The sequence below is a fragment of the Myxocyprinus asiaticus genome, chromosome 40 (genome assembly GCF_019703515.2).
Source record: "Myxocyprinus asiaticus isolate MX2 ecotype Aquarium Trade chromosome 40, UBuf_Myxa_2, whole genome shotgun sequence".
In the NCBI taxonomy this organism is placed as follows: Eukaryota; Metazoa; Chordata; class Actinopteri; order Cypriniformes; family Catostomidae; genus Myxocyprinus; species Myxocyprinus asiaticus.
Genome location: NC_059383.1, coordinates 25,726,022 through 25,748,913, shown reverse-complemented (window position 1 = coordinate 25,748,913; position 22,892 = coordinate 25,726,022). Strand labels below are relative to the sequence as shown.

Here is a 22,892-nt window from a genome sequence, read left to right as displayed (position 1 = left end):
TCAGGCATTCTGTTGGCGGTATTGATAGGCCAATTAAAGCTGGCCATTAAACGCTTAGCATGAGCAGAGCGTCTCCTCCTGCTCAGAGTCGGCCAGTCTCTTCTTTAAACAGGGGCCTCAGTACGAGCTCTCTGTTTACGTTCTTCCTCTCTCTGAGGCAGTAAAGCACCATTACCTCAAGTATGTTAGCTTAGCTTATCTAAATTAGCCACATTCTGAGAGAAATCCACAGTGACCTCTCGCCTGTATTGCTCAGGCGGTGGGGGAAGGGGGGCATTCTTTCCCATTTCTAGCCCCCCATTTATGGATCTCTTCCTTTTTTGTCCCAGCAATTTGCTGTGCAGTAATTGCTTTACTGCACAGAAAATACTCCCTGCCCAATGTGCTGCCTTGAATTTGCCCCCCAGGAGCATTCTAGATTGTTTAAGGAGTAAGATAAACAGGTTTGAGGACCTGAGGTTGTGCAATGTGTTCAGTGTGTCAGCTTTTGTGATTTAAAGGCACCTATGATAAATTACCTCCCATTTTCGAGGGGGTGGAATGATCAGATTTACAAAACTGAGAGCATTGAACTAATCTGTGGATTCAGCTGTGACCCCTGTACCCTCACACCTTTAGCTGGTGAGCAAATGAGGTGGGTTTGTTTAATCCGACCCTCCTCAGTGTGAATGTTATCAGTTAGGGCATCAACACAGGCCAGACAGCACAGGGCAAAGTGCATGCGGCTCGGACAAGTGAACTCGGCCAGACAATTCACAGATTAGGGAGAGAGAGCTGTACATTTTATTACTGAGCTCACTTCTCTCCAACATGACAATTGTATTTATATCAGTGCTTCTGTGCTGCAAGATGAACTGTCACATTGCTGTGTCTGTGATGAGTAACATTCAAAAGAACAGAGTGACCGGGGCAGATGTAGTCATTGACTGGCATACCTCAATTCTAAATGACATTCGGTAATAGCAATGCAGGTCATCAGACCTTATCATTAAATTAAAGATCATGCAAATCTAATCAGCATGCTGTTTGTACAGTCTGGATGTTCCAGAGGCATATGACAGGAGGACATTTTAGGATAAGAAGCCTGTTTTTTATTTTTATTTTTTATTTTATTTTTTTAGATATCAGTCATTTACTGTGGAGCAGTGATGGTATCAGGTGGTAATACCATGGTACTTTGATATATGCCATGGTACAAAAATTCCCACACCATGGTATTTACTTGGTACTCCAAATCACTTCCAAGAATACCATTGTACTACCAATGGTTCATGTCCACAAATATTTTTGTACTTTATTTAAGTGGTACTTTTTTCTAAGATTCACAGAGATTATGAAATAGCAAACTGGCTCCAGCGGTCACATCCAGAACATGAGATTAGCTAATACCACCACTTACATTCAGACTGTTTTGCCCATGGGAATATTGCTAAATTGCCGGATGCATTTTCATTTTGTTTAGAAACAAATTAAAGGTTAAGTGTGTTGTTTCTGAGCCACTAGCGTAAAAAAAATGTAATTGTAAAAATATTGAATGTTTTCAAAAACGTTTCCCCGAACTCTACCCCCATTTGCCATTGGTCGGGCAGACAGTTAGTCCCGCCCCAAACTCACTGCAGTGGTTGAGCCAATGTTGCTATGTCAGGCTGGTGGTTGGGATGTTCAAACAAGTGTTAACAATTTCTGGGGGAATAACCTACAAATGATTTGCTTATAGTTGACTTTGCATCAGTCATGGACAGTGCCTTTCAAATGTGGGAAGCACAGACAATTTTTTGATGTCTGCAATGTTGCTCACAAAAGCTGCTCTAACTACTACACAAACAGTGAAATTAAAAAAAATAAATAAAAAAAAAATAGGCAATTTTGACTTCTATGGATATATTCATGTACATAAAAGAAGACTGCACTAACAGTGCCATAGTGATGTGACATTTTACGCTTTTATTCAGTAAAATATTGAAATGCACAAGGAGTAATATGCAATTTATTTTGATTATTTGTACAGATACTAAACTTGTAATTACCACGTTTCTTATAAAGCCTTGTTTCCTGTGTAGTCATAAAGGAATAGTTCAACCAAAAATGAAAAAAAAATTCATCATTTACTCACCCTCATGTCATCCCAGATGTGTATGACTTTTTTCTTCTGCAGAACACAAATGAAGAAGACAAACCGAGAAGCAACTAGTGTGTTATCACTGTCATGTCACATTTTACATTTCTGAACTTTTCTTAATTGATCAGGTCACTGTGTGCAAGTAACTGTAACAGTAACAAATCAACAAGTAACAGCAGATGGGATTAAAGGGATTATCAAACTCTGGAGAGTATCAGACTGTTTGTTTAATTTAAAAGAATGTTTAATTGCCTTGTGCTGAGCACTGGCTGGAGTGCTACGATGGCCTGTTAATTAGAGGACAGCCTGCTAAATGAAGCATACCTTTGACATGTTGTTTCTGCTAACTGCTCACTCTCACACTCTAATTATGGGAGAAAGAGAGAGTCGGCTTGTTTTGCACCTTGTTTCACGTGTCAGTTTGGAGAACGGATTCTCTTCGTTGGTTGTCACAATAGCGACTGCTCAAAGACTTAAACACACACACATAGAGTGACTCTATGACTAGAACATCCTAAAATGTGTTGAAGCCCCCCTTAATATCCAATTAACCAAATTAACTTATACATCTTTAGTTTGTTAAATGTATGCATTCTGTCTCCTTAAAGGTGAAGCGTTTCTCTGAAGTGTTAACACTGTGGCTCTGTGGTGCTATCACAACATTGCTGTGTTTGTTTGAGCACACCGATCAGCCAAACATATCAACATTGGCTCAACCATTGGAGTGAGTTTTGGACTGAACTATCTGTTTGGTCGACCAATTGTATAAGGGGGGAGTGTTAGGGAAACCAGTTTGAAAAAAGGCCTTATTTTTGCAATTCTGTTTGGTCATGCTAGTGGCTCAGAAATTACACAGGTAGTATGAGTAATGGATGTTTAACAAGCATGTCACTCAATGGATAGCTTTCTTTTTACAGCCCTATATCTACTTGTGATATATCCACCAACTTGTCTCATTCAAATAAATGTCAAATAAATTCTTCTGTTATTCACAGAAGTGGAAAACCAACAGGAGCCTCCTTTTGAGTGCTATATGTTTTCAAAAAGTTTTCAATATTCAGGCTGGGCCTTCAAAACTCACAACTTGGAGATTTGTTCAGGCTCAGTCTGTAAAACAGCTTGAGGTAGCAGGGATCAATACATTTAATTTTTAACAGAGGGGTGATATTGATCGCCGAGAGTGTCTTTACTCAAGGCCCAATCTCATTGTTGCAGACTAAGACGCATATTATTGTAATCATTGAGATGTTTTATCTGCCAATCTGGTGATGTGATGGCAGAAATACTTCAGAAGAGCAGGTAAAAACAGTGAATGGAGAGCCATCCTGATACTGATGCTCAAAGGGCTGATGAGAAAATTCTATAAACTTAAATGTATTTTTCATGCAGTTTGGTGCAGAGTTCTCTCCTTTTTTCCACTCTCCCTCTTTTACTTCCTCTCTCCTGCCACTTCTCTTTATGCACATGCATACGCACAAAGGTATGCTATGGATTGTGTCGAATTAATCAGTGACAGTGCCGGATATGAGAATAAAAAATGTGTCCTCGAATCACTTTCGTCTGTAAAGGCTCATTAAACGAATTCACATCCATCAGGGACCTCCAGGGAGGCAGTGGAAACTGTCCATCACTCAAAAGCCTGGGTGCTGGGGAGCGATTTTTACCCTGACACACTGAACTCGACGCCAACGTCCCTTTAACAAATGATTGTCTCTCCTCTCAGGGGAGGTGATGACATCACAACTGGGCTGTAGCCCAGGGGTGTAAATTCAAAACAAGCAAGTACAACACCCCCCCCCCCCCCCCCCCCCCGGCCAATAAACAGTTTGCAGCCCTTATAAAACCTTACAATCCTGGTTAAATACCAAAGTCATTATGGTGGTGCTAAATGGCAGACTCTGCTCTCAGTGGGATGGGAGTAAATGCCACCGGGGTCATTGGTGTGCCAACCGGGCAAACAGTACTGGGTAATTTTTTAATGATCATCCACATGGTAAATGGCAAGGACCTCCCTTTTATACTGACTGGCTGCCCGACACCTGAACTGTGAGATTGCTTCATAAGGTTTATCAGTCAATATGCACCACAGAAATACAAGTAGCTTTTAGTTATCTGGCTGGTTGCTTGTCTATTACGATCAATTATCAGGGGGCTTCAGAGAATGTTCCCTTCTTTATAAGGTCCTCAGCTCTGTGTTGCTATTCATTGTTATTCAGAATGATAGATATTTGTCTTTGCATGTTTGCTGTCTGCCCTCTTTGCACCGCTTGTCATTGGAGCTATTAACACCATGAGATCATTGAGAAGAGAAAACACTTGCTGTTAATAATAACTGTGACACAACAAATCTATAATTGACTTCATCATGAACTCTTGTCACCCTTTCCTGGCATTTTGTATCAACAGAGAACCATGCAATACACATTTGTAATTGCAATAATGTTTGATAAATTATTTTTATTTTTATGGAAGGGGATTGAATTGGAATTGTAAACGTTGTGTCAACTTGTTGGGCCAAACAATCTACATAAAGTGATATAATTTTATTCATTTCACCACATTTGCAATGGAAAAGAATGGCATATTCACTGAGAGTAAATGGGGCATATTGAGTGCAATGATATACTGTGTTTCTGTTCATACAGTGATTTATAGGCAAGGCTGCTAACAGGGTCTACTGCCATTAGAAGGAAATTCTTGTACAAGGACGAACACACTATGTAAATATTTCCAGCATTTTTCCCCTTTTACTAATGGTTCTTCAAAGCTTTTGACCCCACCTATGTGTGTCTTTATCTTGTTCACTCTAAATTTCCTTCCTTTGCACAAGGGTATTCCAAAAGGTAAACAGAAGCACTTTGTGTTCTGTTTAATTAGATGTGCTTATTTTTCTTTAATCGCTTCCGCTTTCCTGAGATTTCTTTGAATCTGTGATTCTGAGAGTTCCGTAATCGCTTTTTTCTGCAATTCAATTTAGAATTCATACTAATCCACTCCTGTTTGTGCGTACCCAATCAAATGTGTTGCCTTCTCTTCTGGGCTGTTATTGGATTTGTGAAAGGTGGCAGCCCATGACCAGGCTGGCAGTGTGTAGCATTGTAATGAGGCATTCTACCTCTCACATATCATTACGGACAGGTCTCTGGAGACTATAAATCTCATCTCTCGCACTAATCACGGTAACCCCTTCCCTTCCTCTACCTTTCAGCCACCACATTCAACATGTTTTCCTTCTATCCCTGAACATCCATGCTGGTTAGTGCAGGTCTGTATCTGTTGGAGCTGGTGGACCAGCATGGTCTTTCTGGTGAAGCTGGTTGACCAAGATAGTCTAAAGTTCACCCCAGTGGATATCACCATTCATTTTCATTGCATCTTTTTTCCATACAATGAAAGTGAATGATGACTGAGGCTAACATTCTGCTTAGCGTTTCATTTTGTGTTTTACAGAAGATTGTCAAACAGATTTGGAACAACATGAGGGTGAGTAAATGATCAGACTTTTCATTTAAGAAACACACCAGCATTCAGTGCTGGTGATTTGCAATGCTGGCCTTTTCAACAGGCATATCAGAGCCATTTTCCTGACCACGGTTGTTCTCACAGAAGAATAGAATTGTGAAGTGACAGGGTGCCCTTGATGTGATCCAGTGTCAACCCCATGGTCTCATTAGAATGTCTTTGTAATCCCACCAAGCACATTTCTGCAGTAACAGCTTAAAAAAACACTTTCTCTCCAGCTCTATGTGGAGGTCTCGTGGGAGCACAGATGGAGACTGACCATTTCACCACTGCTAAAACTCCTCTGCCGCACAGCCAATGCTCATAAACTGGTCTACAGTTTAAAAGAGTGCTCAAAGTGTGTTTATAGAGGTGAGTGTATGCATGTGTTTTTTGTTTATTTATTTATTTTTTATTCACGTTATGTAAAGCTCAGAGTTGAGTAAAGTCAAGTCAAGTCATTTTTATTTGTATAGCGCCTTTCACAACACACTTCGTTTCAAAGCAGCTTTACAGAAGATCAGGCATTAACAGAAGATAAAACTGTAATATCTATAATGTCTCAGAGTCATCATTGTGTAGTTTGATAAAATATTATTGTGAATTGTTTAAAAATAAGTAATGAAATAATAATTGTATTTATAACCCCAGTGAGCAAGCCGAAGGCGACTGTGGCAAGGAACACAAAACTACATAAGATGTTGGTTAATGGAGAAAAATAACCTTGGGAGAAACCAGGCTCACTGTGGGAGCCAGTTCCCCTCTGGCTAACATCATGAATATAATGCCAATATTACTCATGTATAATGCAAGTCATGGTTTAAAATTATTAAACTAAGTAAGTGTTAAGGGTCAGTGTTTAAAACAAAGATTGTGTATGAACTGTAAGATTAATGACTAATGTCTTTGAAGTCCATCCTGGATTAACTGCAGAAGTTCACATAGATGCATTGTCCTTGTTAGTTGGTTTTGTTGGCAATTAATTGATAGTCCATTATTAGACTGAGGTGATGCAGGCAGAGATAAGTGAGGTGCATCGCAGTTCAACCTGGCCGGGAATTTCGGTGAGGTCTATCCTAAATCTAAGGTTCAGTCTATGGCATATGAAGTATCCCATGTCTTATGGTTGGAGTTGGCATCAGTTCATCCTCTGAAGTCCATCGTAATAGACTGAAGTGATGTTTGGCTGGCACCGGCTGCTATTAGTCATATTTCACTTAGTCAGTTGAGAGTGAAATATGCCTGTACTAACACTGTAGCTCCAAGATGTGCACCATACTGTACAGTACTAAAACCAAAATTATACAAGTGTTCTTATAAAATACTTGAGAGACTATGCCAAGACTGATTAAATAAACTCTAAATTGTTACACCAGTTGCTCAAGTGGTTATTTTGAATAAGTATGTATTATGTTACTAAAAATATATCTTGTTATATTTAAGCTATTTGCATATGGTGACAGATTTTGCCATATTATTTATTTTAACTATATATTTGTATTACCAGAAGTTTTTTTTTTTTTTTGATTGAAAGCTCTAGTGATTATGTCTCATATTGTTTATCCATCAATAATTAATAAAAAGAAATATTAGCAAATATAGAGCGTCAAATATAGACCAGAAAAAAATCACACTTACCTTAAAGGGTTAGTTCACCTAAAAATGAACATTCTGTTGTCATTTACTCACCCTCATGTTGTTCCAAACAATGGCTTTCATTCTTAAGAGGAACACAAGAAGATATATTTTGAAGAATGTTGCCAATAAGGCGGCCAGTCCCTAAACATTCCACCTAACATTCCCTTTTGAGTTCCACGGAAGAAAGACGGACTGGCTTGAAACAATATAAGGGTGAGTTAATGATGACAGCATTTTATTTTGGGTGAACTTATATTTTAAGAGGGCTTTTAACCCCATTGTACCCTATATTTGGTGTACACATGTGTGATGGTGGGGAGGCTTTGCTTGGTTTGGGAGACTTAAACTGTCACCTGTGCAACCAGCTGAGTTAAGTGTGTTTGATGCATTGAGCCAGTGCTCATCTACCACCTTTATCCATCGCTTTCCCGCCGGTAGTATCATGATTTTTTTCCTTTGAATAATGGGCTGCATTTAAAAGTAACCTGCTCTGTACTGATCGTGAGAGAGTGAAATTCCTCAAAACAAGCCATGCACGGAATGGTAGAAACCTGACAATGTCCAGGCTCCCAGGCCACCCTCAAACACAGGCCTGGACGATTAATCCACCGACCCATGTTTACCACAATGTGGATTACTGGTACATTTCTGGGATTATGGGCAAATGGCTCATAGATCGTATACCACGGATTAGTCATGATTAACTGATTTAACAGCCAATTAAACTTTGATACATAAAAATATGGAACCGGGTCAGCTGACTTTTTTTTGGCTGGGTAAAATGGGAGCTTAAATAATATCCAGATTTCCAGATATTAAATGCATGTTAATGCCAGGTGTAAATACTGTAAGTTTTACTTGCAAAGAGGTAACCAAACAGAGGAAGCACTGCAAAATAATTTTCTTAACTAGTATTTTGTCTTGTTTTTTTTTTTCAGTAACATATCTAAACATCTTTAAAACAAGATACATTTACATGAAAAACAAAAATTAATAAGATATTAAGACTTGTGTTCAAATTATATATTGAACTAAATTGTTAATTAAATAATTATTAAGTTATAATATTTTAATAAAATTATAATAAAAATTTTAATTTGATTAGTTCATTTTTATTTCTTATTTTAATCATCTCCAAATGGAATTGCATAAATAATCACAGTTTTCAAACAGATTCCAGAACCCCCATACTCCCCCACGCTTTTAATTGGTTGTATAAACAGATAGCCCAGCCCCAAATTCACACCATTGGTTGAGTCAGTGACTATGTTTACATGCACCCCAGAAATCAGCTTAATGCGAGAAAGTGGGTTATTGTTAGAAAACAGCGTTTCGGTTTGCATACACTGTATAAGTGTCGTATTCTTTCCTCCTGTATACATGCGTCTTGACCAGTAACCAGCTTTCTCCACAGCAACATAATTTCCTCGCAACGCTTGTGTAAATAACAAACATGGGATCCAAGGAAGATTTTGTCATATTATTCTCCTTTGCTTCGCTTTATTACCAGACATTCAGAGTTGTTGCTGTGTTTGTTTCCTTAACTTTCTATCGCAACATGCGGCTGAATTGAGATGCAATATTGGTATTTCCCTCATACATAAAACTCCGCGATTTCCCTAATGTACTGGTGCATATACGCAAAAGTGAGGGACAGTCAATATTGGCCACATTAAGCCGCATTCTCTGGGAGAAACCCAGGTGTCTTAAACTGCTTTCTCTTAATCCGTTAAACGGCGTAAGTATATCAGCGTTCTTGTTCACATGATGTTTCAGAACGCCGCTTTCTGCAAAAACCCTGGAATAAACTGTTTTCTTAAGTGCATGTAAACGTGGTCAGTGTTGCTGTTGCTGGATTGGCTGCTGAAACAAACATATCAATGATAGCGTCACAGTGTTACTTTTTTCGGTGAAATCAACCTCAAATGGTGTACTTATAGTTTTCTATGCAATTGCAATTGAAAGATATTCTGAAAACAAGTCTTATCTTTCACCATGTTGCTTCTCAAGTAAATACATTTTGTTTTAAGAATGTTTAGTTATCTTTACTGGAATACAAGACCAAAATACTGATTATATTTTTTCTTTTTTGCAGTGTAAGAGACTGAGTGAGACAGAGAAAGCAGTAAAGAGTGTGAGGCATTCCAGTGCTAATGCATCCTGACAGGGTGAGTGAAGAGGCAGCTCATTATTATGCCACGCATCAGGAGTCTGGCAGTGACCCCTGACTCTATAAAGACCCTCTGGAACATGAGCTTCACCATTCATTCACTCACTCGCTCACGCTCTTCCAGCAATATGGCCAAAAACTGCTCTGGAACAAAGAGAGGGAAATGCACCCTGTGATATCAGACCTTGTAACATACCTTTTTAATACCTCAGGTACCAACTCAAAGGCTCCATAGACATTCCCCACTCTGAGATTTGTAAGTTAGTCCAAGTTGTGCTTAGAAGAGCAGTTTAAACTAATGAATCATAGGCCTGACAGATGTCGTAAATCTTAATAAGGAAGCTATTAAATGCATCAAGCAACCAATAAATCATTTCTCCATGTCAGCAATGTTTAGCTCATAGATTAGTAATGAGATGAGAGAAGTCTGAAAGAAATGACAGCAGCTTTCATGGCGTGATAGAGGCTGGTTTTGTGCCACTGGTAATTTGTGGTTCTGTCGTGTTGGATGGGAGCTGGACGAGCCGTGGTCACCTTGTGGTGCTTTTCTACCAAAGTAGAGAAAAAAGGTCACAGCCACTCACCCATGACATGACTACACAGAGACACCAGCTGCTTACTGTTCTGCATGCGGTAATATCTTTGCTCAAATATTATGGGGCACAGTGGTGCAGAGTACTGATAGGAATGCTGAATTATTTTAATAGGAAGGAGAGACCGGAAAGGCAGAATTCGATACTGAGGTTTGTCAGGAAAGAGAGAGAGAGGAGTTTTGGCCGACAAAAGTATTTGGACACTTTCATAAAAAATTATGAATATCAAAAAAAATATCAACCCAAATCACATCTATTTTATGGAAAGATAGCACTTTCTTCAAACAAAGCATTTCAAAAAAAGACATTTGCTATGTTTTAAATGATAAATAGACACACTGTTCAAAATGAAGACAACAATTTTGGACACTTTCTAATGACAAATTTTAGTTCATTTATACATACATTTCTGCGTTTGGCTGACACTTTAATCCAAAGCAATTTGTTGAAAAGCAAATGCTTTCAAGCCATCAGTATTGGGGAAGCTTCTTTGAAACTGTATGAAACTCACAACTTGAAGCTAAATACAGTCTCTTTTAAAAGTTAAAAATCTCTTTTATGAGTAAGCTACACTACAAGCTAACAAAAAGTAGCAAACTACATTTAAGATATTAAAGAAAAAATGTTTTATGTATTTTTTATAATAATAAGTAATCAGATTATATTTAACACTGCAATCAGATCTAATATAATCTGGCACAAAAACAATGAAGATCTCAAAGGGGGTGGCGATGTTAAATTGAACAAATTCTACATAAATTTATACTAAATAAAAATGCATAAAATATTTTATACATTTTTTGCATTGACTGCTCAGGGGATCAGGTGAATCTGTGAATCATTTATGTGAAATTGAACTGTCCTAAAGAATGGATTCACTACAATGATTTGGATTTCCACCACTTTTATAAGTGAATTAGTGAATCGGTGAATTGTTTAATGTATTTTTACCATTTTATTTACATGAACCGTCCGAGAGAAACAATTCACTTATGTTTTGGGCTGATCACTGTGCTGACAAAATGTACCGTTTTGTCGGGTTACACAGCTACTTGTTGGAAAAAGAAGCTTGTGACTGGAAGAGCTACACTGTTGTGAAAATACCTGACTACTGTCATGCTTCTAAAAAAAAAATGCTTACTGCCCAACACTGCAAGCTGCAGTATCTTTTACCAATAAGTTCATTCAAAACCATTGGTGTTGCTAGCATCATTCTTTACTAGTTAAGCTACTGTTGAGTTCCACTAACATAGAGAGTTTCTGTAGCTCCACTGGTTAATATGAACATAACAGGTAATGTGTTGAACTACACATGTGGTTTGTCTTCTTGGACACCTGTGTGAACTTGAGGGAAACTGACTTGATAATGGCTCAGAAAAGTTCTGAAGAAGTTCTAGCATCATTTGTTTGCGGATGCACATGGTTTGATTATTTGTTTTCCATTGTACTGACAATCAGATATTTCTTTTAATGCAACTTAAGTATCCTTACTTTTGGGGCCACTATATATGAAGTCTAATACATTATCCTCATTCAGGAGCTGGGTTAATATCTCCCTGAAAGCAAAAGGTCAAAAAGCCAAATTGCTTTATCAGTTGAGCGATGTCTTCTCATAGTTTAGCCTTCCAGGCCTTCTATTCACGAAACAATGCAACCAGGACTCCAGGACTTCAAAATCCTTTTCAGAAGCGGTCCTTTCTGTATCGATGTGTCAGTCATCATCAGCGAAACATGCAAAGAATGACTTGAACTGACAGTGTCTTTTCAGTCTTAGTAAAAGGCCACCTCTGGCTCTGACTTTATTGAAATACATCTGACTATTTCATTCACGCTCTGCGGATCCCACCGGAGGGTCAGGTATCTGTCGGAAATGAAGCCAGACATTCCTTTTTTTTTTTCAGTGTATTCCCACTTCTACCTCAACAGACCCTGTTATGTGCAGATCTCTGCCTGAATGAGGGAAATCCCAAATTGTTTGATGTGATAAGGAGCAAGTTGTCTCTCTCAAACATAAGATCTTAGATCAGCACTACATCTGCTAATGGTTCCACATCTCCTTAGATTGGACTTCCTCTCTCCCTGAAGACTTGTCCTCAACAAGTGCCTTTTTCAGCAGAAACACTTTCCCATCATAGAGCGCTGAGTGAGTGTGTCAAGTGCTTTTTCATGGGCCAACATTCGTACAAAGCTGTGTTGAGATAAAAGGAATTCTAGACCACTGATTTATCAACATATACATCTCAGAGGATTGATGAAAGACTAGACATATACAGTATTTGTAAATTATTGTAAAAATGCTAGTATTTAGCATTTTTCTAATTTTATATATTTTTTCCCCATTATAAATTATGTTATCAACATAGCAATTTAAGTGACAAGTTAAATTGAAACATAACTTAATATTATTTGTTAGTTTTGATACGTCGTGCTTTTGCTTTATTGACAGCATGCACTCGAGCTGACATGAGCTCCACATGTTTCTACAAATCCTGATGATCCATGTTATCCCAGCAGGATTTGAGAATGTTTTAAAGATCATCTTGTAAGCTTGCATGCATGGAGGCAAGAAAATATGACCTTTTGCAAAAAGGAATTGTTCAGAATCGTAATTATTTCTTATTTATTTTATGTCATAAATTTCCTTTGTTATACATTTTTCAAAATCCTAAAACTTTCAAGATTTAAGTTATGAATCCCAGATTTTAAATGTGTACTCAGGCCTTTGATCCTCTTATTTTTATAAATGAGTTGCCATGCTTTTACATTTCTCATTAGTTTTTCAATAGAGTTTGTTTGTGGCATCTCTTTTACTCACTCTATTGGCTTTAAAGAGTTGCCTAGTGTTATATAAGTTTTCTTTTCTTTTTGCTGCCAAGTCCAGTCTACTCTACATCAGAAAATCCCTGAGGATGTAGTGTAACTGAAAGTAATGCCTATAATAACTCCTGACGTTCACTTCTTTATCTGCTAGACTGTCATATGTAAATTTGTTCAGTGAAGGAGATTACACGAATGAAGTCAGCTGAAACTGATAAGTGAGCTGATTGTTACTGAGTGAATGAATCCGGGTTTTGCTCGGATCAGGCTCTATACGGTGAGCGGCCCGCAGCAGCAAGAGCTTCCTCTTCTTTTCCTATACTGTCACGCCTATGATCAGAGACATGCAGTCAGTCTCCACAGTAACATAAAACTACGGTGAGAACTTCCCATTTTGGAATAGTTGGCATTCCAATGTCAGCAGCGCTTGTTTCGTACAATGAGCTTGAACAGGGAAGGTTCTATGGGTCAGGGTGATTTGGTACCCTGCTGTAGGGATATGCCTGTCAGTGAAAAACACATGTTTAGCTCCATCCATCCTGCTGGAGAGTATTAGAAGCATGATGTGTGTGAACTACAGGTCATCTAGAGATAAGAGAGGTCAGGTTGTGCACCACATTTACACGCTACTCAAATAAATCACGTGTTTAAACAAGCACAACTTTCAGACATCCTCTGCCAGAGCCAGAGACTTGGTCACATTAAAAGACAGGGTAGAATTATCTTCATGAATCTGAAAATAACCTCTCGTTATTAGATCTTTATCATCTAATTATGCTGGCTGTGTGGATGAAATAAAAGTTTTTTTTCTCTCTCATTTTGAAATAATTGGATGATTCGGTTCATGTTTTATTTTAAGCAGCCATTTGCAAGACGCCACACCAGTGGTGATAAACTACTAATGGATAATCTATTAAACATTTATCATGGTTAATTAAATGACTGTTTGCACTTATACTCTTCATCACAACTATGGCCATATTAAAGAGACCATATTATATCTGTTACAGAAACCACGAAGTTTTCCTATTATGATAGGGAAATCATGACAGACATCATTAGTGGTTATATCTATAGCAAATCAGTAATTAAATCTTTGGTCCAAGAAATTGGTGAGAACTTCTTACTTTCTTACTTTCCATATGAATATCTGTTTTCTTCATTCTTTCTCTCTTTGTTTATGACAAGCTCTTCTCTGCTTTCTCTGATGGAACGCACATGCATATACAGTTGCTGTTTCACATGAAAGACTATTGATCAGACAGTTGGAGGCAGTTATATTTGGGTTTCAGGCCTAACTGCTCAAGACCAGGCTCTAAAATACAGAGTAAAGTAAATAGCTTGACTGTGTGAGATAAACATTTGTTCTTTCAGGAGTTTGTTAAGCAGCCTGTATTGCATTGAGGCATCCGGAATATATATTAGGAATGTATAGAAAGGGATGAAAGCAGGAAGGTATACATTATAGTGATATAATATATATATATATATATACACACTACCGGTCAAAAGTTTTGAAACACTTGACTGAAATGTTTCTCATGATCTTAAAAATCTTTTGATCTGAAGGCGTATGCTTAAATGTTTGAAATTAGTTTTGTAGACAAAAATATAATTGTGCTACCATATTAATTTATATCATTATAAAACTAAAATTTAATAAAAACAAAAACAATTTTTGAAATTGATGACTTGGACCAAATAATAAAGAAAAGCAGCCAATAAGTGCCCAACATAGATGGGAACTCCTTCAATACTGTTTAAAAAGCATCCCAGGGTGATACCTCAAGAAGCTGGTTGAGAAAATGTCAAGAGTACATTTCTGCAAATTCTAGGCAAAGGGTGACTGCTTTGAAGATGCTAAAGTATAACACACAGTTTTGATTTATTTTGGATTTTGTTTAGTCACAACATAATTCCCATAGTTCCATTTGTTATTCCATAGTTTTAAAGACTTTACTATTATTCTAAAATGTAAAAAAAAAAATATAATAAAGAATGAGTAAGTGTTTCAAAACTTTTGACCGGTAGTGTATATATATTTATATATATTTTCTCAAACTAAAACACTTTGCAGATCATGACAGCATCTATTATTGTACAGAAATAAAAACAAAGAACTGTGTAAGATTGTTGTAATCTCTTAAATTCCCAGTAATAATGCGTGTATGTGTAGTTCTGACGCAGATGCCGGAAAATGAGATGAAAAAGAGGGCAGGAGGATGCGGTGATGAGATTGTAGCTGCATGTTGATGCCCTCTGACCCTAATTTAAAAAGGCTCCTTAGTCTAAGATGAGGCCATTAACAGTAGCGTATTAGTCCACTTGGACTGATGGATCTGACCTGTTGGTGTGGCATATTACACAGCACATTCTCAAAGCCTGAGACAGTGAAGTCCAAAAACACAACCTGCATTAGATCTCTAACATTACATGTCAAATCCTTTACAAATTAAGATATTCTTTGCTTTATTGCATTGTACTCTAGGTAACTTCACACATGCAAGGGAACAAGAAAGTTATGGGTTAAAGTGAAGCAACGCAATAAAACATCCTCCAGCCTTGACATACTGAACATTTCTGGGCCACGTGCTCTCTCGGGCGGTTTTCGGTCGCTCCACTACGGGGCGTATTAGGGCTGTAAGGTCTGCAAATGGAGCAATGTCAACTGCTCATCTAAACCCTGTATTTGCTTGAGATGAGAATGAGTGGGAACAGTCGTAATTTTGAGGACATGAGTATCCAGCCTATATCACAAAAAAGCAAAACAGACAACCCACCCACATAAACAATATATATATATATATATATATATATATATATATATATATATATATATATATATATATATAGATTGGGTGGTTTGTCTGTTTTGCTTTTTTATATACTATATATAAAATAGTGTAACTTTATATATATATATATATATATAAAGTTACACTATTTATATATATATATATGTACAGAAGACTTATATATATATATATATATATATATATATATATATATATATATATATATATATATATATATATATATATATAAAGTTACACTATTTATATATATATATGTACAGAAGACTTTTTATATATATATATATATATATATATATATATATATATATATATATATATATATTTAACAAATTAAAAATGTAATGTACAGAAGAGTTTAATATATAAAACATATATTTTTAACATATTAAAATGTAATGTACATTATTAGGGGCCGTTCACACCTGGGTCTGTCCACGCTGTTTTCAATTGCGTTCTTTTAACCACTGCGTTTTTTAGACGCCTTGTCATGTTGCGTCTAGCTTTTTAGCGTAAGAACGCGTTCGGTGTGAACGGCCCCTAAGAACTCAAACGCTATTGACACTCACTTGGTGCACTATCAATTGGCTCGCAATATTTGTAGAAATGTTATAAATACTCGCAGGTATTTTGAGGACACAGAAAGCGTTCGAGGGACATTAACCTGGGAATTTATTTATTCTGTTTTGAGAATTACTCCGCCGTCCAAAAGCTGATCTACCACCTTTGGAGGCGAGTTGTAGTTTTTGTTACCGAGACGCCCATCATTCAACATGCAAACCAATGAGAGAGAGAGAGAGAGAGAGAGAGAGAGAGAGAGAGAGAGAGAGAGAGAGAGAGAGAGAGAGAGGACAGCATGGCTCATGCACCCTAACCAACTCAGCTGCCTGGAACGTTACTGTTGTGGACTATCTCACCATTTCATCTTGAATACAACAGGACACACACATTCAGTCTTCAGGCGCTTGTTAGTATGTAACCTATTGATCGCATTTCGTTCCCTAAGGTAGTTTTGGTTTGCCAACCTTCGGTTTGTTCAACCCGGACAGTTTGAAGACAGCGCTACAGGACATTGTCACATAAATTCTGTTCATAAACGTCAAAGTCTGACTATACAAACAGAGCGCAGGTCTTCATTCACATGTTGGAGAATGAGGTGTTTTCATTGTCTCAAACTAACTACAGTTACCGGCTATTAGCCCGTGCTGTTCTGCGCTGAGAATCTGTCGGGTTGTGGAATGGGAAGTGAAAAACATTCAAGGATCTGACATTTGTCAGCATTCATTTTCATTTCATTTTATTATTTCATAAGATTTTTCTCGTTGAAAATAACTCTTCTGGCTGTACGATAAATCGCTTGGGATGAAAGCGTTATCGGACTGGACTATTGACAGACAGCGATCCTATTAACCTGCCTCTGTCTTTCACAGATTTTTATCTTAGTCTGTTTCTTCTCATAATTTACATGCAACTGTGACTCTTTGAAGGACTTCATCAGTCCTTGCTTTGCGGTTGAATTTACAGTCGTCACATTTTGTAGAGTAAAATAAGCTAAAATAAGCGCAATTGAAGTAGCTATTTAAAGAGAATACATTTCACACGTGGGGATATTCAGTAAAAACTGACGTGAAGAACAGTTCGGCCTGATTTCTGAAACTTTCAGAAATGCCGCAGGTGGAAATGTTTTATTTGGTGTTTATCAGCCTGTGGATGTCTGTGTTGGGCCTGGATCCGGCATCTAAGGTTGTGGCGGATCGCTATGCTGTCTACTGGAACCGAACAAACCCAAGGTGAGTTCACCAATGCTTTCACTTGTTCCGAGTCTGTCATAAAGCAGTCCTCGTTTATGACTTACAAAATCACAATATGCAAAGCGCAGTTTTACGCAGAATAGCCTACAGTGCGAACTGCGGTTCCGACGGTTCCGAACCGAATAGGCTCATCTTTTTTTTTTTTTTTTTTTTTTCAAGTTTCGTTGCTGTATCATCAGCCACAACAAACACGTAGTAAGCGCGAAACTTCTAATAAATGCACGCCGCGCATTTCACAATGAATTCGCAAAACTCAATGCTTGGATAAAGCAATGACTACCGTGGCAAGAAACAGCGTTCGCAACTGTGAAAAAAAAAAAAAAAAAAAAAAAAGAGAGACACAAATAGTTATAAAATCATCTCTTTGCGTTGGCACAAAGGTTGCACAGCTCATGTTTTAGCTTAGTGGTTATCAATAAGTGCTTTCTGGGGTATCTGTTAGCTAAATCGTGGCTTATATGATAGCATAGCCTATTTAGTTTTGTTTATATATACATATAAGATTAATTTAGGTGTGATTTGCACCTCTTAAAAGTGAAAAGTAATCTGTGCAATTCAGACCCCTTATCAGCTTGTCCAAAACATTGCCCTTCAGAAACAACATTAGAAATACAGTAAATATCATGTAGCTCTGAGACATTTTATAAATAGCCTACCTCAGAAAGAATATGGAATAAACATAGAATGGTGGCCCTTTACAATTTTAGTAACTAATATCACATTGTAAGGGTTACATTAGATTTTAAAGAACTTTGTGCTTATTCTTGCTGAGGCATTTATAAAATGTGATGCTGAAAATGTCTCCGAGCTAGAAAGGTTTTTTTAATGAAGATTTTCTACTAGGGTAATATAGCCTTCCTGGGCAATGAGAGGTGTTGATCGAAAATAGTATAAGGAGTAAGAATAAAATACTATTCTGGCTGAATTTGAGCTAAATAATGTGTTGGTTTGATGACTGTAAGTAGTTTGGTTGTGTTGTAGCCTGTGTCAACCAGAGTATTTCAGATAAACCAGTATTCATAGCTTTTTGTTTTTTAATTCATAATATACATTCATACCAGCTTCATAACTGTTAACCCATTTACAGTATAAGAATACCCATCATCATATGTAGACTGATGACTAGTATCCTAATATCAGGCTTCCGGAGTTGCCTGAAAGCTCATCCCCATTCTCAGTTGTCCCTCTTCAGTTGCCATGGGGCTTTCTCTCTGCCCTGCACCCCAGTCCCATGCTGGGTTTACACAATGGGTCAAACCCAGAGAAGCATTTCTGGAGTGGCTGATGCCCAGTTGGGTGCATGCTTATGAGAGACAAACGAATGCAGGGGTCACACGTTCAGTGATAACAGCACAAGGCTGCGGTTAACCATCATTGGACAGTATTGAGCCCTTGTTAGGGTGAATCTAAGGGCGAGCCCTGTCTCTATAGCTTGACAGAGAGTGTGTGTTTGTGCATCGTGAATATGTGTGTTGGAGGCTCCCTGCCTAGGTTTTGTCTGGGCAAAATGAGGCCCCTCAACAAATAAATGAGTTAGTCCAAATGAGTATCTCTCATTCACATTCATGCACTCACCCAATGGCCTAATTCAAATTAGGCTGTGCTGTATAATGTAGCAGCATTCTTTATCAGGACCTTGGGGCTTTGAATCTGGTGTGTCATTCATAAATCCTGTAGATCAACTGGCAGAGCATGGTATTAGTAATGCCAAAATCATGGGTTCGAATCCCAGGAACACAAAAACTTGAGAAAAAAAATTAGAATGACTAAGTCACTTTGGATAAAAGCATCTGCCAAATGTATATGTAAAACAACTTACCTCCTTGGCAGCTTTTATTACTACAGATCAGGATATTTTTGCACATCGATCTGTTGAATTTGTACGAGGGTGTTCACTCAGTTGAAGCCTTAATTTAGAGCTGTGTGTTTCTTAAGCACTAGAAAAATCAATTATTTCATTGTTTAGCAACATAGATGGACCTAAGATGCTCGATTGGTTCATTCTGTTGTTTTAAATAGCTGCATATTCCTCTCTTAATATCGCTCATTAACATGCCTAAATTACGAACATTAGAGCCAGCTGTGCAAAAGTTCAACTTCAAGATTTAGATAGCCATGCCGTGAAATATTAATGACTCAGAGGCAGAAAGATTGCCTACATTAGAGCTTTAATTGAAGTTCTAAATAGCTTAATGGGATTTAGTGACAAATGCCTTTCCATAATAACAAGAAACAATTGTTTATTAATATTTTTCTCTCATTGTGCAGCAGAATTATCTATTAATCCTTTTTTTTGCATGCGTAGGAGTTGCACTTTAGAGAGGCGACGAACATATTGAGGGACTGCGAGTATTTTCACATGAGCGAGTACGGCGGAGTCTATAGAAATTCTTTAGAGGATTTAAGGGGAATGGCTCCTTTAGTTTTGGCCTGAGATTTGCAGTGCACCCATTCAAATGTAAGCCTCCGTGTTCTCTACATATGGTGGTCTTACAAGCTTCACTGGCTTTTGGTCTTTTTTTTTTTTTCTTTGAATACGGTCCACGCCGCTTGCAATTACAAATTCAATTCAAGTTGGCAAATTTCCTCTGAAGTTTCCTAGCTCGTTCTCAGACTGGTCATTTCTTGGTTTGAGACGTGTTCTTTCTAAGGAATTATACTGGACTGGCTAGATCGATAGAGAGCTTATTGTTTCCTTTGCTGTCTATCCTTCTTTTCATGGTTTGTGCTTCTGTGTTTTTCTTTTAGCGTAAAGGTTTCATGTAATCCAGATATGCCATGTACTGTACATAAATTACAAATGTACTAATTTGTCATTCATTATTTTGTTAGTTACTGGATTTAAAAAAAAATAAAAAAAGCTAAAATAGTCTTGTGTTTAAAATCAAACCAGTTTATTTGTTGTTGATAGGTAGGATCAGCAAGGAATCAGTATTGAATTCCTCCCATAATCTTCTGGGTGTTTGTGTATGTGGTGCCATGGAAGCTGATACTGCTGTCCATCAAAGAGGTCTGTCGAATAGACCTAACAGCTGGGGAGAGGGATTTCAGCATTCTGACTAAGTCATTTCAGAGTCCTGTTTTAATCACTGATAATGCCTCTCAAATCTCACAATAACAGATGTGGCACTTTTTCCTACAGTTTTTGAAGCTTTCTCAGTCAGGTAACCATGGTCTCTTTAGATTTGAAATGTTGTTTCTTTAACCATTTTTTAAACATTTAGCAGTTAAACGATTTCTCAGTTGTCTTTCTCGGATCATCTCTACCCTACAGAAATGGGAAATGTCATGGATTCTATGTAAATCCTTCTCTTTTTCACCTCCAGCTTGGGAGCGCTGGGCAATATGACCTCAAATGGTTTCCTTTTTGTGGCAGCTCAATTTTAATCCCCACTTTAAAAACAAAGCCCATGGTTTGCGGTTTGTGGCCAGTTGATATTGTGATAGCTGTTCAGTGATATTGTGTGGGGATCAGTTTGTATTGTTCTGAGTGTTTACCCTCCTTTTCCCTCACTGGCACTCCTGGCCTCCTTCTGCTCAGTTCCGCTTGGATTTTAAATGTCTGGAAGAAAAAAAATCATGTCCAAATATTGACTGGTCTGAGGACCTCGATCTTCTTCCAGCCAGTACCCAGCCATTGTTCATGTCTTAGTGGACCCTTGCCAGTGTTTAAAGTATATAGGCTCTTACACACAGGAAGAGTATACAGCAGGGCTTGTATAAGGAAATATGGACAGGCGCAAAAGAGAGGCAAGGTGCATGGTTGGATGTGGGAGTCTCTTGACTGAAGAATGGAAAAAATTACAAATGGGAACCACAGGCATTTCAGTCTGACCCCCACAGTTCTCCATATACCCCATCCTGATTAACCCACCAGGGCTGTGTGGCGGTCTGCTGGCACACTCAAAAGACTTGGGGTATCAGAAGAATAATTCCAGCTGAGAGAAATTTCTCATGCAGGATAACTAGAAGATCCTGCTGTTTGATGACCACTAGCACACAGAGTGGTGCCTGGCCCTGTCCCTCTACCCCGTTCAGCGTACTACTGATACTAAGGATGTGCAAAACTACATATTTTGAAATCGACTAGACGGTGGGATGCCTTGACTGACTTGTTGACTGTTGGCTGGTTTTGGGGTCAGTTGGCCCCAATAGATTGCGTTTCTTAGGGGGTGTTTTTGAAAGTTATTTTTAACATTTCCGAGATTATTTTACTTGGCCATCTGTTTAACTGCCTATGCTAATAGCATGCTAATTAAAGCACAGCCACTAAAAACATAAACTAAAACTATACAAAATTATATAGATAAACTAGTTAGTTGTTAAATAGGGCTGAAATGATCAGTTGACGTTATCGACAATGTCGACAATAAAAAATAGTTGACAAAAATTTCCGTTCCGATCTCATTTAACGTAACATGAGATCACATTAAACTCTAATGATGACTTGCATGAGCAGCACTGCAGTTTGCGCCTGACTGAGGAGAGGAAGAATTACACAGCTCACAGTCCAGATGCACTCTAAACTTTCACAGCTTCAGGTGATGTAGATGTAGAGGGAATTATAATGCAAAAATACAAAATAAATAAATACAGAAGCCCTCTTATTGCGGAATAAGCGGATACGGAGCTCTTTAAAGGAAACACCCCGGCGTTACATCTTAAATGCAGTTATATTTAATGCATTATGGCTTTATTAAAGCTCAAATAATACGGAAGCAGATCATGTAAATAACTACAAACTCCAAAACTGGCATTTCTCTGTGCGGTCAGCACCTCTTCTATGAGTTGCGCGAAGTGTCCCGATCTGAGGGGGAGAGACTGAAACTGAGGCACACTCTGTCGCGGGGACGCTCGTCCCTCGAGCGGGCACGCTTAATGCAGCTAGATTATAACTTGATGGCTCGCGACTTATTGAATCATAATATATGTGTCACTGTGCATTTCTTATTGTGAAGAAAACTGGCAATACGCAGCTTTATTAAAAAGAGAGAGTTTTTTTTTTTTGTGAGTTAAAGATGGATTGAAGTGAACAGAAAGGTGAGAGAGGGTAGTCTTCACCCCATTATACACTGCAACAAAATACATTTTTGATTTGTTTTAGTTTTGGCTTGTTTTCCAAAATAAATATCTAAAACTCCTTTAAAACAACATAAATTTTCTTTAGCAGCTATTCTGCAGAAGAAAAAAATTGTTATCTGAGAATGTTGAATATAATATTAAAAATAAAAATATTTTAAAATATTTAAAAATCCTTAAAAAAAAAAAGATGCATTCACCTGAGAAGCAGCATATAAGATATTTAGACTTGCTTTTAGAGAATAGATCTTGAATATAAGTATATTTTGTCTTTACTGCACTCGCAGAAGTATGACCAAGTGAAAAACTACACTTATATACAAAATACACTTATATTTAAGAGACATTCTC

The 22,892-nt window shown here is 37.7% G+C and overlaps 1 protein-coding gene across 1 annotated transcript in view; it reads left to right on the top strand.

Annotated features, from left to right (window-relative positions):
- Positions 1–16,506: 16,506 nt before the first annotated feature.
- Positions 16,507–22,892, top strand: part of LOC127430752 (ephrin-A5-like) — a 65,765-nt gene continuing 59,379 nt past the window's right edge. The window contains exon 1 of the mRNA XM_051680774.1: positions 16,507–17,441. Coding sequence (XP_051536734.1) covers positions 17,317–17,441 — 125 coding nt within the window. The 5' untranslated portion in view covers positions 16,507–17,316. The remainder of the gene's footprint in view (positions 17,442–22,892) is intronic.